A 19,012-nucleotide genomic window follows, 5' to 3' on the forward strand; every position below is an offset into this window, starting at 1 on the left:
GTGAAATTTACTGACATAAATAAATACAACTTGCTCCGTCTACACAAATTATTATTTGGTACATATGCATACGTGAAGGTTATAAATAAATATTATGCATGTTTAAGCGTTGTTGAGTGCGCACAAGCGTGTGTGTGTGTGTGTGTGTGTTTTGGAAACGTTTGCGTGCAACGTTAAAGATTGTGCACAAGTGAGAAATATCGGATGAACTTTTCCACTCGGTATTCCACGTATATTTTTCGCTGGAAAACTAAAACGTCCCGTATTAACAGATTGCAGTGTTCGTAAAAATAGCAGCAATAGTGCACCGCAGTAATCCCTTCGCAATTAACGGACCCGTCGTACTCGACGCCTAACTTCCGAGACTAACCCGGTATTTTATTGATGCGTTGTCCAATTATACCACTAGCACGTGAGTGTGTGTGGTCGTTTGGTACCGCGTAAACATCCATCCGTAGAATTTGTTTCCTGTAAAGTTTTTTATTTATTTTTTCCCCTCCGCCGCGAAGCACGGAGGCGACAAATCACTAGGTGGTTCGAATAATGGGTTTGTTTTGTACGGCGTTTTCAGAAATTAAAATAGCTTCGTATAATGAAATGACAAAAAATAAACAAAAAAAAAAAAAAAATGCAATTGTTTCTGTTTAAAATTAAATACGATAAATCTTTGTAACTTGAACCAGTTCTCAATCCTTCTACTGACAATATTATATAGTTTTAAATTGCATGCAACCCAAGTACTTGCTAAAATGGACATTGTCGGAATAAGAAATAATTTAATCATATTTTATGAACGATACTAACGAAAAGTAAACATGTGCAAAATTATTAACACACCTACCTACGTGTGATATTATAAAACTCAATGACTATAGTAAAAATTAAAGTATAATGTTCATAAATTTTAATTTATTGTAGCAATTAATTATGGATAAGCATTAGCTTCGACGAAAAGTGAATTCCATGGTTAGAGCCTAATTGTATTTCTTTTGACGTTATGGTATTTTTATCTTATATCGTAGTTTAGTGGTATATGGTTTTAAATTTATATTTGAGATTTTAATTCGCAAAAAAAGAAAATAAAAAAAAATTAAGGTATGAAATAAGAACAAACTCATCCATAATAATACTAAGTAAATTATCTACACTTGACCAGGGATGTTTTACTATTTTCAATTAGATTTATTACCTACTATTAATAAAATACCTAAAAAAACACTCGATCCTATTTTGTTCTAATGATGTGTATTTTAATTTTTTAACAATATATTAATTTATAATAATTTTGATCGGTTAAAAAATTTGCGTTAAAAAAGTGCACAATATTCGTATAAATATATATGATATTATTATAATAAAAACATTTCCTAAATAACCAAAAACTGAAAACATTTATATAGTCAAACTAAAACTGTTTCAATCCTTAAAAATTCAATTGTAAAATATTATTTTTTATTGCACATCTATGTTATAAGAGGAAACCACGGTGTAATGATTAATCTTCGTACGTTTTGATATCAAGTAATCCGTAAATTAATGACTATTTGAATTATATATAGTTTATATAAATAATGATAATAGTTATACATAGAAGACAAGTCATACCTATAATTTATTCGTTATTATTCACTCGTTTTAATGAAATAGTCAATACCGTATACACACTGCTGTTTTTATTTTATCCGAGTCGTTATTAAATTATTATTACATTTGTTTGTCACGTTATCCGTTTGATAGAATATAATATGTACAATTTTCATGATTTACACTCACATCCATTAGGCATAAACCATTAAGTATAACCAATTAAAGAAAAACCGTGTCATGAATAAGGAATAAATAAATATATTCATGGGAATAAAATAATAACCATATTATACCCAAAGTTGATGGTGATCGTTGTTGGTTTGTTAAACGTCATCATATTCTATAGATTACACACCGGCGGGAGGTTTAAAATGCAACGGCTATTCGAATACAAATTAATTTGGAAATGTATTTGAGTGTTTGTTACGTTTAAATGTTTTGTATCTTATCCTTATTTTATTGTTATTTCAGTGATATCGCGATATCTTCAATTGAAAGTATTTCAACAGCTGAACATAATAATAGTAAAAAATAGTTTGTAATACAAGCGTATCTCTAGTGTATATTGTACACTATTCATGAATGTTTTTCGAACAAAAGTTACAGCTGTGTTATAAGGTTTGAAGTACAAAGAGTTGAAATGTGTTGTTGAAAACTAAATAACAACAAACAAACCAAAAAAAAAAAACCCAATCCATGAGGCTTTTAACGATAATGAGTTCCAATATTCGTAGCGAGTAATAATCTACACCTGGTAGGGACCTAATAATGTCGTGCCGTGAAATTGCAGAGAAATGCCGTATCACCTCGAGGGGTTTTTGGCAAATGGTCCAAAACCGTTTATTGGCCATCGTATATTTCTATTGATCACTCGGTCGTAAAAAAAAAAAAAATAATAATAATAATAAAATAAATAAATAACGGTGAAACGAAATTTAATGTACTCTCTATATAGTTTCAGTTCGGGGGTACTTTTAAAACCGTAAATGTTTTCGCATTTATTTGAAACTAGAAACCTATTCGATATTGATTGTACGTAAGAGTTTAAAAATATATCATCCAAGTGCGACTACGTAATTCAATAATTCTACCTATCGTTGTCCTCTGTTCGTTTAAGTTGAATTCAATAACACACTTACACAAACTGAATATTATCTTATAATAAAGGAGAGCAAAATTTTAAATATATCAATTTTCCCATAGCTAAACATTTGTTTTGCTTCATGTGCTACGTATTTTTCTTTTTTTAATGAACTTTAAGACGGTGAATATTTTTAAATATATTATTGGTCAGTAGACGGAAGAAATTGTACATAATACATAATATTTATTTATAATATATATAATTATTATTTATTATTATAAATTAATTTCGCCCTTAGAGTACATTACACGTGTTTCTATGACCTATTATTTTGACCATTATTCAATAAATAAAATATAATTTTTTGGATGTTTTATAGTGCCATGTTGAAATTTATTAAAAAAAATGTAACAGTTATTTTAAATTATATGCTATTCTCATCTACAAATCTTTCACTTTGTATATTTTATCAGCCAATAGTTGCCTAGTTATTAAAGTGATATTTTTTCATATAAAACAGGCTCACTTAATATTTAAAATTAAAATTTTCAATCATTAATTAATTATATGTAAAGAAAAATTTGAATAAATTTATGTAATATAAAGTGAAAATTATAAACGTATGTATTGAAAACAAATTGTATAAATAAAAAATTGCTAAAAAAAAAAAATAATACTATCGTAATTAAAAACCTATATACATTTCGTTATTTATAGGAGTCAAGCATGTGAATTCCATGCTATTGTTACATAAATTGTCATGTATTTAATTAAAACAAATTTTAGATTGTTAAGCTGCCCATTATATTGCCACTATTTGTTCGTTTAATTCCAAAGTCTGAACGTGCGCGTGTGTTATAAATAGAGATGGGAAGGGGATTAAGCGAATAATTTAAAATATGATGTACAGCCGTGTTTAGGTTGAGTTGCGTACGCGATTATACATATATATATATATCAAATATAATATATTTTTTTCTCCGTCCGATCTTTTTACAATTATTATTTTTATGTCGTTGTCCGTTCTCCGACATACGTGTCTAGGGACACGGTCGACACATGGTGACGTTATCACACAGGTGTTGGTAATATCCACCGAGTGAAGCTCGCCTTCGCCACCGCTAACACCACGAACACCGCCATCGAATCATTACTATCGTAATATCCATAGCCAAGGATCTTTGATATGTGTATGGTAAAAAAAATGAACATAAAAAGCTTTGCAAACTGACGGCGGGGAATTGTACTCGAAAATATTGCACTTCACACGGGCCACCCTCATTACGTGTACTATGTCTGCGACGTGATGTTTATTGTGCTTATATATGCATAGCAGTCTCGTTACCAACTGCACATGTGGTTTTGAGGTCTTGTGATAGATCGCTATGTTGGACAGACATTATTAGGACCTCCTGGGGGTAGTTAATAAACCACGATCGGTTCCCAAGATACGTACATATTTGTACGCACATGCACGGTGTTTTTATACAATTATAAGTGCATGGTGTCCAAAATTTAAACGATTTATAGGTGGTGGTAATATTATTATTATAAAGATAACTTTTTTTTTGATGAAATAATTCGAAGAAAGTCTCGCAAATAAACAAAATGCTCTATATATATATAGATTATTATTTAGATATATAATTAGATAGTTATATATATATATACTAGCCGACTCGACAAACATTGTCTTGTCATATAAATCATTTCTAGGGAATATTTTGCTAGAAAAAAATAATTAAATTTAATATAAGTGTGTTTGGATGTGGTTTATAAGTGTAAAAGGTATGGAATTCTGTGAACAATGACGGAATATAAAAATGAAAAAATATCAAACATTAATTTTTTTAATAATTTATTAAAATTGATCCTTTAAATTAACGTATATATATACGAGTATATCACTAATTATGATAATATTAGTAAAAAAACAATATCATGCCTTTAATGCAAGAGTGTACATTATTTTTTGTCATCCCATTTTTCGCGAACACAAACAAACCGGATGGTTTGAGAGCACGCCACGTATAATTGTCCATGAGAAAAATATGATGTGCTAAAATCGAAGCCACAGACAGACATCGTTTGGCCTTGAAACTTATTGATAGTCATTGCAAATAGCCAATCTAATTGGAAATTGAAGGCGTTTAAATTGTATTGGCACATCTGTTGGTATAATAGGAATTCACGGTAATAATATATTTTTACCTCGGAATTCGCCATTAAAATTATGGCTTCGATAACATTTTTCATTAATTTTTTAATGACTAATCGCGTACCGTTGCACAACCGTGGTGGGTTCAAATTACGAAGCAAAATAATCGGAGATCCAACCTTGAGTTGTAAATTATGAGGTGGCTTGCCTGGTAAATCCAATGAGCTTAAAAACTCTGTTGGATAATTTACAGCTTCAGTAGCATCGCAAACTATATCAATAGATTTGTATGACACCAAGTTTCCTGATAACAAATGTTATATCTTGAGATTCAATTTGTTGATGTCCACATTTTTTGCTGCTAAAATTACTCTTTCTGCCAGTCACTTATGATTTATGTATTATCCGTGTACGTTGGGAAATATCTGGTCAATGAGGCATCTTGCGAATCAATGATGTTTCAATGATCAAATCGTTTTATATAAAAAATGTATTTATTTTTATGTAAATTATCTATAAATGTAACTCTCTGCTCCATCACAAGCTACGCTTTCAGGAGTAGATAAAAAAAAAAAAAATATGTATGGTATGCATTCCGTTTCATTTGTAGTAACTTTCCAATATCTAACAATTGTTTTGAGAATCTTCCGCACGCAGCTTTTTTTTGATTGAATCGCAAGTATCGTAATCGTTCGCTTTCTATCTTTACATACATGTCGATCATGAATTATTGACAAAGCTCACGACATCGTAGAAAAACGTTGTCCTGATCGCATCTAATAATCATCCGATATTCATAATAATCCTTCGAATCAACATTCTTGATTGTTTTGGCACCTGTTGCGGGATCTTGTTTAATATTTATGCAATACCCATCATTTAATACCAAAAATAAAATTAATAGTTTTTAATAGTTTTTTAATAGTATAATTTAATAATTCATTTTCAATTGCACAGTTATCGAATGGATTAAACATTTTTAAATTAAACTACGATTTATTAAACAATAGCACTTAAAAAATAAAAAATAGTATAAAAAATAGATTAAAACCTATTCGCAGACCTACCAAATGTATATACAAAATTTCATGAAAATCCGTTTTGGAGGAGTATGGTCACAAACACTGTGACACGAGATTTATATATATATATATATATGTAAAAAATTATCTCTAAACAATTATTTCGTATATCTTATATATATATATGTTTATATTTATATATTCCTACGGGGAGGGGAGACAGTAATCTGACCGAAATTGATCACATCAGTGTACAATAATAATAATAATCATAATAAAATTATAACTGTGAAATGATATATTTTTTGCCTTAATGTAAGCATGAATCTCGAATGATTGTTTTGACTATGAACCATATAACGATTCTTCACGCACCGTCTGCAGTATTGACTTTAAACTGTATCTAACCATAGACATTCAACATTGTCCGTTAGAATTAATGAAAACAGAACAGCTAAATAGTAATATTTCTAAATACTTTTAGATCGATTTGCTCGAATACATCAATCATTAGTGACGTCGCAAATACTTTAGTTTTCATTACGGTGTTAGAATTAACTTTGAACGAAAATATTTTGCTCAAAACTGCAGAAAAAGATTAATACGAAATTTTATTAATCTATCATCATATTATCATCATCGTTATTTAATAGGTATACCGGTAAAATTCAATAGATAATTTTTGTTTATAATAATTGTATGGTTCAATCAAATGTTAATCAAGTTATACGGTTCATGGATCATTCTTGTCTTAAGTCGTACATTATTTATTGATTTGAGAGATTTACCACCCGTACTTGGTCACAAACCACTATCCCATCTCACATCATTTGACTTAGCCTTAGCTCATTCCTCTAAGCAGATATACGATGAAGTGTCTGTTTTTTAAATAACATTTAAATAGATACAAATATAAACGAAGGATTGTCTTGTTCTAAAAGCAGACCCTGTTGTCATATTTTATAAAAGACTTGAGGCGATTTCTTTAATAGTAAAAAAAAATCTACCCCGAAACCACCTTAACTCTTGTATTTCATCAGACAGCTTTAGTTTTTAGATACCTAGTATTATGTTTTATGTATTTGTAACATTTTTCGTAACAGATATTATAAAAATTTCCCCCCACTACATTGTTACTCATGGAATGCTTTAAAAAGCTTTTTATGGAATCTACAGAAAACCCCTGAAGTCCAAATAAAATGTCATGCCATTTTTTATATTTATATACACTTATAAAATATTATAACACAATTGTTTCAAACCGAATCGGTTTTGAATAATATTTTTTCGAAATGTATGACATTTGTTAGAGTGAATACATGTAAGTACTGTAGACTATCTGCTTAATAGTACGATATAATATAAATTTTAGATAAAATAGATTTTATTGAATCGACGGTTTTAAACATTCAATAAAACATTAAATCGAATATCAGACCTGAAAAAAATTCTTTCATCTTTATTTAAGGTTTGATAAACGAATAATAGTATAATACATTTCGTACATTTTTAATGATGTGATCTTCTAACGTGCGTATTATGTACTATTTATAATGTACGTGGCAGACATAAATTTTAAAATAGCGTGCTTTTAATTCGTTTTATCGGCATTAAACATAATCCAAAGTCTTCATGCTGTCGCAATAAAACTCGTTGGATATTTTACATAATTACTATCATACATCTAAACAGATAATTTTTCGATTCCCAAGTGGTTAAAATAACCTCATTGTAAAATTCTACTAGCAAATGTAAGCACACTTCATGAATTAGTTTTGTATTGTTTCTCAAATCGAATGTTATTATTAAAGGGCGATTGTTCATGCATTAGCATATTTTTTTTTCCTTTAATAATAAAAGTTGCATAGTAGGATTAAAATTTGTTTTTGGTAACCTATAGAATATGAAAGTAAAGTTTTGTTGCATATCATGTTGCATATATTTCCATGTTTCGATCAATTTTTTTTTCAAAGCATATTTATATTTTATTAATGCATAATTATGCACATTCGGTATACTTAGATTTTACTGGATTTTACATTAAATTATTGTCTATTTTGATAACTATTTTTTAAATTATATCTTTATCAATAAATATTATAGACACTAGTCTATTAATACGTATTATACAACATAGAAATATAGTTTAATATTGTTATCTATAAATGGTCAAAATCCGATTTTTGTGGGATAACTACAGTCCGAATGAGAGCAATTTTCCAAATACATAATCATAGGCAACAAGAAACGGGTGTGTAACGTCATCTTAATCTAAAACTTTCAAAGTATTTAAAAAAGAATTTTTGTTCAGTGTAATGCAAAATCAAGTAAATAAAATTAATTAAATTTTAAATAAATTTAAAAAATTAATAATTGTAACGATTAATTTAATTTTTCAGATTATATCTACATTAAAAGAAAACTATATAAATATATATATTTTTTTAATTCATCCATTTAATTTTTATTTTAAGTTTTAAAACAGTTTAAATAAATATTATTTACTATTTTATTACATATTTTGATTGTTTTTACATTTTTTAAAATGTCGTTTTATTGAGCATATTTTAAAGCTTATTTTAAACTTTTATAAAACATATATTACAACTTTTTAGAGCATGAACGTCCGCCTTTTAGTTATTATACAGTCATGGATAGTAAAATTTTTTTAAACAATCTAAAATAATCATTATAAAAGCAGTTAACTGAGTTAACCCGATCTGGTTTCAGTATTCCTTTTACATTTTTCAGTGTTGTAGGTATGTTCACCAGCAAAACGAAGAACGAAAACTGCTAAGGAATTCATTCATTTGCATAAATGAAATTGTTTCTTTTATTTTTATAATTATTTTAATTTTATATATTAATTTTTTTGATTATTAGTGCAACAGCTCCAAATTTTGATATACATGAAAATTTATGGATGGTTTAATTAAATAGCTATAATGCTACAAAAATATCTTATAATATCGAATTCATGACCACTCTGACGTAATTATCTTTAATGTTTTTTTCCTTATTGTATTTTTATGAAGAACGCATTCGTAGTGGAGCAAAAAGTATTAAAAATATTCTTACAGATCTGTATGTTGGAGTATGTTTTTGCCGCAGTTATTCGCCTTCGTCAGAAAAATTCGCTTCCACGTTTCAATTCCATTAACTACAGACTACAAATGATACTAAATATATATATATATTTAGTAGCCGTAGCTGTACAATATGAGAAAACGTACTGAACTTTCAAATAGACAAAATTTGAAATGACAAAGAACAGTATTTTGGACGATTGTTCGCCGTAGTCATAAATCATGAGTGTACACATAATATTTCGTCACGAGAAAACATTCGTGTAAAGCTTAAAAAAAAAAAACTCCCAGACGAAAGACGGTAAAAGTGTTGTACAAATGGAATAAAGTGTCAAATAAAAGTTTCCAGAAACCATAAATCATGCTAACCTAAGACCATAGTGAATTGTATTGTGCATATAATTGTTCAAAACGTGGAATACTGAAAGCTTATTTAAATGTTGTAATTCCAACGGATGTAAAATATATATTCAGTGGTATAATAAAATAACAATCACGCAAATAATGTCCATAAATACATTTAATTCAATAAATCTGCTATATAACTAAGACTTATGATTTGTTTCATTATTTGTTTTAATATTTTTTATTTCTTTTTTTTTTTAAGATCATGAGTATTATAAAGTTGTGAAAAAATATGAATAAATGAAAACAAAATAAAATTCTGATTTAAATGGTTTTGTGCAATATGTCTTTCCTAAAAAATATTAATGAAACACGATCGGAAATATATAAATTATACTATTAATATGTGTTATAATATATTCGATTTAATTATCCATTCGTATGGCTTAATGACTTAACAACACTACAGCAAGTTTTATTTTTCTTAATAGAGCCCCACTTTATACGTAACCAATACCAACAGCAGGCGAAGATGCTCAGCTTTTAAAATCAACAGCAGCAAACGGAAAACATGTTTGTTGAAAATTATAATTGAAAATAAATGTCATTTATGCGTTTTTTGATATCATTTTATTTTTCCATTCAATTTAAATGGGTAGGTGCAATGCATTTAAGTTTTCTATTATTGAATTAATTAAAATATCGTAAGACTAAAGCCTGATTTTAAATATCTGTACTGAGTACACTTTAACTTTTTGTATACATGACCGCATTATTTATTTAAATTGCGTGCACCATTTAAATAAAACCAATTATTTTCAGCAGCTATTACATAATTAAATCAACATTGACTTTATTAACGAATATTTGTTACGCTTATATCATATTTGCACTGTTTCGACTTCGTCATTATCATTTAATGATTCAGTCATTCGAAAACTATATGTATTTATGAGAATTTCAACTCCAATTTCATAGTCATTGCACAATATTTTGAGATTTGATGTTTTCGTTTTTCGTTGTGAGATTTGACAATTATTTTGGGTTAAAATACAATCTATTTACATTTACCTAAAAATCTTCCACCACATACTTCAGTATTTTCAAGTTATCTCAAATATATGTATTCTATATTTTTCGTTAAACAAATTTGTTAGCAGCTAACTGTAGATGTCATCGAAAATTTATTTTTGGATTTCCAAATAACGGTTATGTATAACTTATGCAGTTGGCGCCACTAAAAAACGTAACTCCATACGTAACGTAATATTTTTACATATAACGTATTTTGTGTATCTTTGCAAACTTGAGGAATTCAATGTAGCTCGATAAATTAGTATTACTTTAAAAACACAATTTTATCTATCATATTTTCAAAGAGTTTCTTTCAAATAAATATTTATATATCCGTTTGAGTAGTTTACGAACCAAAGTAGATTTTTTGATATCAGGAAATTTTTAAGATAGAAGGTTCTCAACTGCTGGCATAAGGTATTGCTTCTTATCTTCCTGTTTAGTCAACACAAAATTATAACTTTACACGTGAGTGATTCCACGTTCTGCGATTATTTTTGTGTGTACAATTTAATAGTACCCTACTGTGTAGGTGTATATATTTACTACTTAGATTTCGTATTCAAGCGAATGTTATGTAAAACTACCCTTAGAAATACATAATTATACGTTTCAAAGTGTTCGTTATAATTTAACCGTTTTGTTTAATAGTATACCAATAGACATGGTTAATTATTTTCCACGATGTTGATGGTAAATTTGTTAAATAATACTGCTCTTTCATGTGTTTTTTTTAAAGTTTAAGTTGTTTAACTTGAGCTTTTGAGCAGAGGTTGATTCTGGTTAGTGGAAGTGAAATTGGTCCATTGAGAATTGAAATGACAACTTTGGTTTTGTCTCTCATAAAACTTAATGCCTCCTAATGTAAATATTTTTAGTTTTCCCTCCGTCATGTTCAGTAGTTAGAATTTCGTATTCGAGTTTAATTTGAAATTATTAAATTACGCAATGAACAAGTCTTGGAAAATTGATCTGCGAGCGCCGCCCCATTTGTTGAATGAAATTAATCGTCATTTTGGTGAAATAATACATTTGTAGCTTTTAAATTAGGTTTTGCGAATGAATATTATTATTTTGGATTTTTGGCGTTGTTTAATTATACATTAAATTGCGAGAACAATAATAATCGTGCAGTATTCGTCGTGTTATTATTAATAAATGCGTGTCTCTTCATTGTGTTTGTCCATTTGTTAACTCATACATTCATGGTAATATTGTTTGAAAAAATAAATAAATAAATAGCATTGCATATTATAATTATACATAATTATAATATTTTTTTCGTTATTACAATAATAAATGTCTTAAAAACGAATTTTGTACAATATTATCGTTTACCTTATGGCTGTGGTATGCAAGGGCGCAGGGAAGAATTATATGAAGTTAGGACTTTGGAAATCGGGTTCGAACCCCCAACCACCTCCTCCTTACCTACACCGCTTATGGTATGTAATATAATAACAAAAAAATACTGTTCGTATTCGTAATCATGGTTAACGAATTACAAAACGATTTTATCGACTTCCAGAAAATATTATAATTACTTTTTATTTGCATGATATTTAATTATGAGCGAGATTGCCGTAACACGCACGCATAACTCTGTTATGTTTATCTCATGTTTATCGCAGACCGTATCTATGCTTATATAGTAGCGTACCCAAGTTTTCTACACATGTCATAAATTTAACGTATTACACAACATATTAATATAGCTGTCAACGCAATAAATTATATCAAAATATCTTTATTCCAAAGTTCATAATCAAAACTTTAAGCTAATTACGATTATAAACGTAATGCAACAAGCACACAAACACTCAAATACATAAGCGTGCTATAATATTTAAATAAACATGGTTGTATTCGTATAGCTTCGCGTGTAGTTAACACGCACATTTAGAATTAGATCGGTATTTCGTTGGGTTCTCGCACGTACACAAATGGTACACTTTCCTACCTCGGTAAATATATTTTGTGTATGTTTGTTTGTGTGTGTTCGTGACAATGAAGTCTGCGGGACGGTGTTGGTAACAAAGAAACAACGGGAATGAGAGAAAGAAGCCTTATATAAATCGATCACATAGCAGCTACTATATATAACGCTCAAAGTATATATATATATATATATATATATATATATGCGCACCAGTATTCCCGGTGAATATCAAATAATCGAACTCCTCGCAAAGCTGTTTTTCCCTTGTTCTTTTAATTAAACATTTAATTTCGTTTCTACTACTGCTCGAATCGGTATAGTAGCATTTCGTCGTTGCATACCTAATGACATTGTTTTATTGACAAAATATGACCAGATGATTTTTGTGCGCATGCCTGTGATTAGAAAATCAAAATATGTAACTAAATACGTGGACCAAGTATACGTCCGATCCAAAAAATATCTAGATATCACGACGGAGATTTCAAATAATTTTTCACCTTATTTATAATAAAAAAAAAAATATATTTGCAATAAGTCAAACGTATATAGATTAAATCAATGAATCACAACACGGATGTATTTTAATTTTTAGTATTTTTATAATTGAATAGAGTACACCTCCTAGAAATCCTAACGAAGAATCTGCCATATATCAATGTGCGTTCTTCTGATTTATTCCTTTGGTCCGTATTCAAAAGAGTGCATGCATCACATATTGAGAAAAATCAAAAAAAAAAAATGTTTTCTGAATTTCTGTTTAGAGAAGTGCTTTGGCGATAGTACTTTTTTTTTTTTTTTAATCTATGATAGCACAGAGTATTTTCTATCGGAGTACGAAAAAATATAACTTTCTATAACTATGTGCATAAAACTATTCTTTATTTGATTTTTCTTTTTTTTTTTTCGTTGCAGAAATAATTGTACCGACGACCATGCCAACAACTACATCGACGAAGACCACCACCACCACTACCACCACCACGACTACTACCACAATGACAACGTTGGCGACCATCACGAGGAAAATCGTTCCTCCGACAGGTAATATGTATTCAAATTAGTTAACAAATTATGTTCGTGACTTAATAATATGATGTTATACCGTCTCCCATCGCAGTAGGTTTGAAATTTTCGACAGTAACAGTAGCGGATAGTGTTAGTATACTCGTATGCTAAGAATATCGTCGACAGTATTGTAATAGCTTTAATAGACATAGTATTAAAATTCTACCGACTACGACTGCAGTGTGTTTCACTCGGCATTGGCTTGATCGACTTACATTTCATAGTTTGTGTTCTTTGGAACGGTATCACGAAACCAACAATAATTGATTCATAAATTTCTAACAGATTAGTATCGTGCTATAAAAACAATAAGTGTCCGACTTTGATACACTAAATAAGACCAAATTCATTTATATGATTCCCGTCTGGTTAATTTGCTTTTTCTCTCGCGTTTTGGTAGAACTTTAAGTACTGTTCGAACACACTTGATATACTAAAATGATAATTAAAAAACACATGCGATAATTGTATGCCAAAGCAACGACGTACATCACCGGAAGTCTCTGAAAACCGAATTCGAAAATGATACGAGCACAACGGTTGGTTAATAGCTAATATATCATCTGGAGTAGAAAAGCAAGAGGTCGTCAAAACGTTGTATTTATTTTTGACTACGAGTCAATAAAGTTCATAATATTCATTGTTTATGACATCAATTGGATAATATTATAATCTACTTCCAAATTCTCAGATTAATTTATAGTTCTTAGAAAGTAATCTTGGAAAAGTTTTCAAGATTAAAAAAAAAAAATAACTCCTGTCGATTCTTAAAAATTAACAAAACTGATAAAGAATACGTGCGGCAGTTTAGAAAAATTGAACGCAAGCCAACCGTTTTATGATAACGTTTTATTAAAAGTAATCTGCGTTCACAAGCGATTTACAGAAGCCCACGAATCCGACCATAAATTAATTTATAACATTCCATATTCTGGCACATCCCTCATTGACACATATATGTATAAATTACACAGTACCGCATTTGCTACATGATGTATACTATATAATTCATTCCGTATCGTAAAAAATACACGGCCCACATAATAAATGGACTCCACCGATATACGGTTATAAATAAACGAAAAAAAAAAACCTGGTAGTATTATACATTATTAATATTAGTATAACGATCAACCGGTTATAATGACCATCAGTCACAAAGGTTTAATATCATCACAGCCATTTCATCGATTTCCATACCGAGTACATTGACTACATACACTTATATTCTAATAATTGATCTATATATATATATATATATATATACAATTACATGCGACATTTTTTTTAACATAATAATTTATCATAGCGTATCACATATTCTTATGTATTAGAGAAGTTTTATGTCGGACCAAAATATATACAGAGATAGTTTTTAATAAAAATAATTATAACTCTTAAAATGTACTGATTTTATCAAGATATGTGTTCTTTTTTTGCAACTACGTACACAATTTTGACCGAAAAGATAAATACGATTATCACAACCATAAAATATTTTTGGTAATTGATGTGTTATAATACTTTGATGGAGGGCATTTTACAAATTACCAACATTTTTCTAAATTATTAAGAAAAACTGATGAAAAGATATACATATAAAACTTATACGTATGTCTTAAATATAAGCTAATTATTATTGTTTTTTTTCTCTTATTGAGATTCTGGTTTGTCCATAATTTTATATCTCCTTTTATTTTTAAATTTGGTTCATTGTTTTTTCCACATATTTTGCCACTCATAATTTAGCATTTTTTCGATAAGTTTTTTTTTTGAGTAATCATAGGAAATTATCTCGATTGGTAGAGTTTCTTTGTTCTTTTTATTGATAGCGAGGCATTTCCGTTCGCTATTTCATTGTATTTTATTCCTGTTTGACCAGCTATTTCATGATTATTTTTTTGCCTTGTTCAGCAAATTTGTTTAGGTTAATTAACATTTTTGTTGTAAAATTTGTGGAATAGAATGCCTTATGAGTGATTATTTTATTGCTTCTTACTTCTTATAGTCGCTAAAAACAATGTACTTTCAGTGTTCTAATATTATATTCCTTATACCAAGATAGCCATCAGTTCAGATGTAAATATAGAAGAGTTGAGTTGCGATTTTTGGAATAATTTTTCATTTGAAAATATCATGGACACTCAAATTACTTATTGAACTTTTGATCCGTTGGTGCTTATTTCATGGTGGTTCTTTTACATTTTAAGTATGTATTTCAAATAGTTTATGGATAGTTTTGTAAGATTATGGTATGCGTTTAATTGTTAATCATTATATATCATTATATATATTAATATAATAAAAATACACGTATATAATTATTATAATAAATAATTATAGCTGTTTGATTTTATTTCTGGAATTGGTTCTCCAGTCACAGCCAAATGATTATATTGCTAGTTTCATCAGTTAAATATATATTTATTTGCTGTTCTGAGTTTGTATTTGATTACAAAATCGAATTTAATTGTAATAACTTTTTCATATTACGAATAAATATAAATACATTTTATCAAATTAAAAAATAATTTTATTCTCAAAAATGCTGAACAATATATTACATATTTTTCATTTGGTATCTTACAGAGTATTTTATAGAATACCGGAACTCGATAGATTTGTTAATTAAATTATGATTGTGTGATATTCCTAATACGAGACGTATATTTGATTTGAGTATAAAAAAATATCATCTATTTTACTTGTTATTCGCAATTTACAAGATACAATGATTTATAATCCTCATGATATTATGTCAAGGAACCAATAGCATTTCCTTTTCAAATATTATATCCCTCCCAAGAAGAATAAGATTATTTTTTGAGAACTTTGCAGAGTTCGCTATTGTTATCACGAGAGAAAACATACAGACTATTTTTCCTTGCTACTTTTCTTTTTCGAGTTTCAATTTTTGAACTTCATACGATATTGTGATAAAATACGACACAGTATCATACAACACGCATACAACATGCGAAGGCTTTAAAAATAATTATTTACCATACTATTGTGTCAGATAAAGTATCCCATTTATCAAAAACATGAGGTTGTTCATTATTGTTATTACTATTATTATTTATTACTAATACTGTTAATTCAGAATGGTTTATAGCATTTTACCCATGAATTGTACATGTGTTAAAAATAATTTATATCATGTAAATTTCTAAAGTTATATATGAAAAAAAAAAAAAATCGTTTCTCGTAAGACAAATATTAAATTAATGTGAAATACATTTCCCATCACGAACGAATAAAATTATGTTTGTCACTTGTCATGTTGTATGTTACGTTTTTGTCGAGTAACATTTTATCGATAGTAGAAGAGAAAAGTTGTTAACGAGTTTTACACAAAACAAATTGACCAACTCGAAAAAAAAAATAATACGTAATAGTCGAGTTGAATAATAGAACCGTGTCTAGGGTGCGAGAGACAATAGATATTATATCCACAACTTTACTTATCTAAAATATTTTCGTAGATGGCAAGTTATTGTTCTTTCGAAATAATGTACAAGTCGCAATTTATCAAACGTTTAGTTATACGATTTACGTCTATATATTTTGAAAGTAATATAATAAAATAAAAATAAAATTTAACTGAAGTGATGCATATAAATTAGGCAAAGCATTATATTACCTTTTAGGCAGTGTAGAGTGAACGGTGAATATTAATTGTGATTTATATTATTACCTTATTACCGTTTGTATTAGTAGAATCTCTTCATATGTTCTGTTCTATGATTTCCCATGAGAATATACGATAAGAATAACGGAGTATAAACGGGTCGATTCACGATTCATTCCGTCAACAAAAAATTCTAAAATAACCCATATGGTGGTAAAATTACGAATTGTGTTTTATTGATTCAACGCTCTACGGGTATTCTTCATAATGACATCAAAGATACAAATAATGTTGTTATTCATTTGTAAATGTTGCTATTTGTACGAGTTTAAATTGATACTTCGTACTGTTATTACTAAATGCATCTTGTAGGTAATGAAATCTACTTAACGGTAGTTACAATAACAATTTATATCAGCGGTTCTCAAACTTTTTTTTTCGCGTACCACATGTGTATATTATCAGTCACGTACCATTAATTATTAAAAATAGAATCATACAAACTTCACATAGTTAAATATATTTATTTTAAATAAAAAGGCAGTAAAATACTAAAATAAAATTATTATTTATATATTACTACAAATTTATTAGTGTTTTAAATTAATATATGAGTTAAATATTGAATTTTTAATATCCGTTCTACCACCATGCGGCCTTTCGCGTACCACCATGTAGTCTTTTGCGTACCATTAGTGGTACGCGTACCACAGTTTGAGAACCACTGATTTATATTATTAGAGATAGACTTATTAAACATATTTTATTTCAACACACAAAATTATCAAAATAACAAACTAACGTTTCTTAATTTAAGTTTAGTTGTAGTCACGACAATTCATAGCAATTGTCAAGCGATCAACACTTGTAATAAATTTCCATAAAGTGTTATCATAAGTGGGAAAAACTACTAACTTGACATTTCACTCTTAACACCCCTGTTTATTGTAGATTTACCTCCAAAATTTCTATGGGTGGAGGGAATAATAGGTTAAAAAATAAAAAAAACAGACTTTACTATATTATTTTATGTCGAAAGGGAAAATACACATATAGATAGATCAGCGTATTTTTATAGCGTATCACTTATAATAATCTCTTTTTTGTTTTCCCCTTAAGCATATAATTAAAAATTAAATTAATTGATAATATATTACGATTCATCGCAATTATCTAATATGTGATGTTCCTATCAAGAGACATATATCTAATGACTAATAATTAACGTCTAATAATTGACTAATGTATAATTTAAAGATACAATATGATAAGATTTGGAATACATATTACATTATTAACATGGTGACATAACCATTCGACAGTTCCTAAAATTTTATTTGGCAGACTGACTCTGAACCCCATCTCTTCTTTTTTTTTTTTTGTTCCATAAGTCGGAAAACCATAACATTAATTTTATACACAAAAAGTTTTTTTACATAAAACCCAAAATAAAATAATTGCACATGGCAGTAATGTGCTAGTCATCTTTGAATTACATATTATTAATTAATCCAGTTTTAAATGGTTTAATCCAATGTCGTTTTTTTTCTTTTCTTTTTTCCAGTGATACCGTCTCCGGCGTCAAAAAGAAAGAACCATAAAATACCTGAAGGTAAAGTTGATCATTAAATATTTAAATTGTAATCAGATCTTGATTAATACAATTAATCAAATGGCTGCTACTATTTTTTTTATTTGATTAGAAAAACAGCTTATTTTGTTTTTCGTAATAATTACATCAAAAGAATTCATTTAAAATCGTAATTTTTTCTACCCACCGTAGAATTTTTACTATTATTATTATATCTATCATGATCTATATAAATTTATTAACTTTACATTTCATGAGGTACAACTCATATGTTTATAATTCCACATTGAGCATGGGTTCAATTAGTTCAATCGATTCGTGCATAGTTCTATCACATTCTGTCCGTTTGAAACGTCTCGATTTAAACGATATAATGTGTATAAACACTCGTATACTAGATAGCGTTGATGATGGTGGAAAATATTTT

General features: G+C 28.4%; 1 protein-coding gene across 2 annotated transcripts in view; it reads left to right on the forward strand.

Moving 5' to 3' along the window:
- LOC112686703 (lachesin-like) overlaps window positions 1-19,012 on the forward strand; it is a 280,882-nt gene that overhangs the window by 252,529 nt on the left and 9,341 nt on the right. The window contains exons 9-10 of one of the 2 annotated variants that reach the window (XM_025559111.1): window positions 13,211-13,339; window positions 18,559-18,606. In XM_025559111.1, coding sequence (XP_025414896.1) covers window positions 13,211-13,339; window positions 18,559-18,606 — 177 coding nt within the window. The remainder of the gene's footprint in view (window positions 1-13,210; window positions 13,340-18,558; window positions 18,607-19,012) is intronic. The other variant, XM_025559112.1, reaches the window with a different exon arrangement.

Source organism: Sipha flava, unplaced genomic scaffold (genome assembly GCF_003268045.1).
Source record: "Sipha flava isolate LNK unplaced genomic scaffold, YSA_version1 323_pilon_pilon, whole genome shotgun sequence".
NCBI classification, from domain to species: Eukaryota; Metazoa; Arthropoda; class Insecta; order Hemiptera; family Aphididae; genus Sipha; species Sipha flava.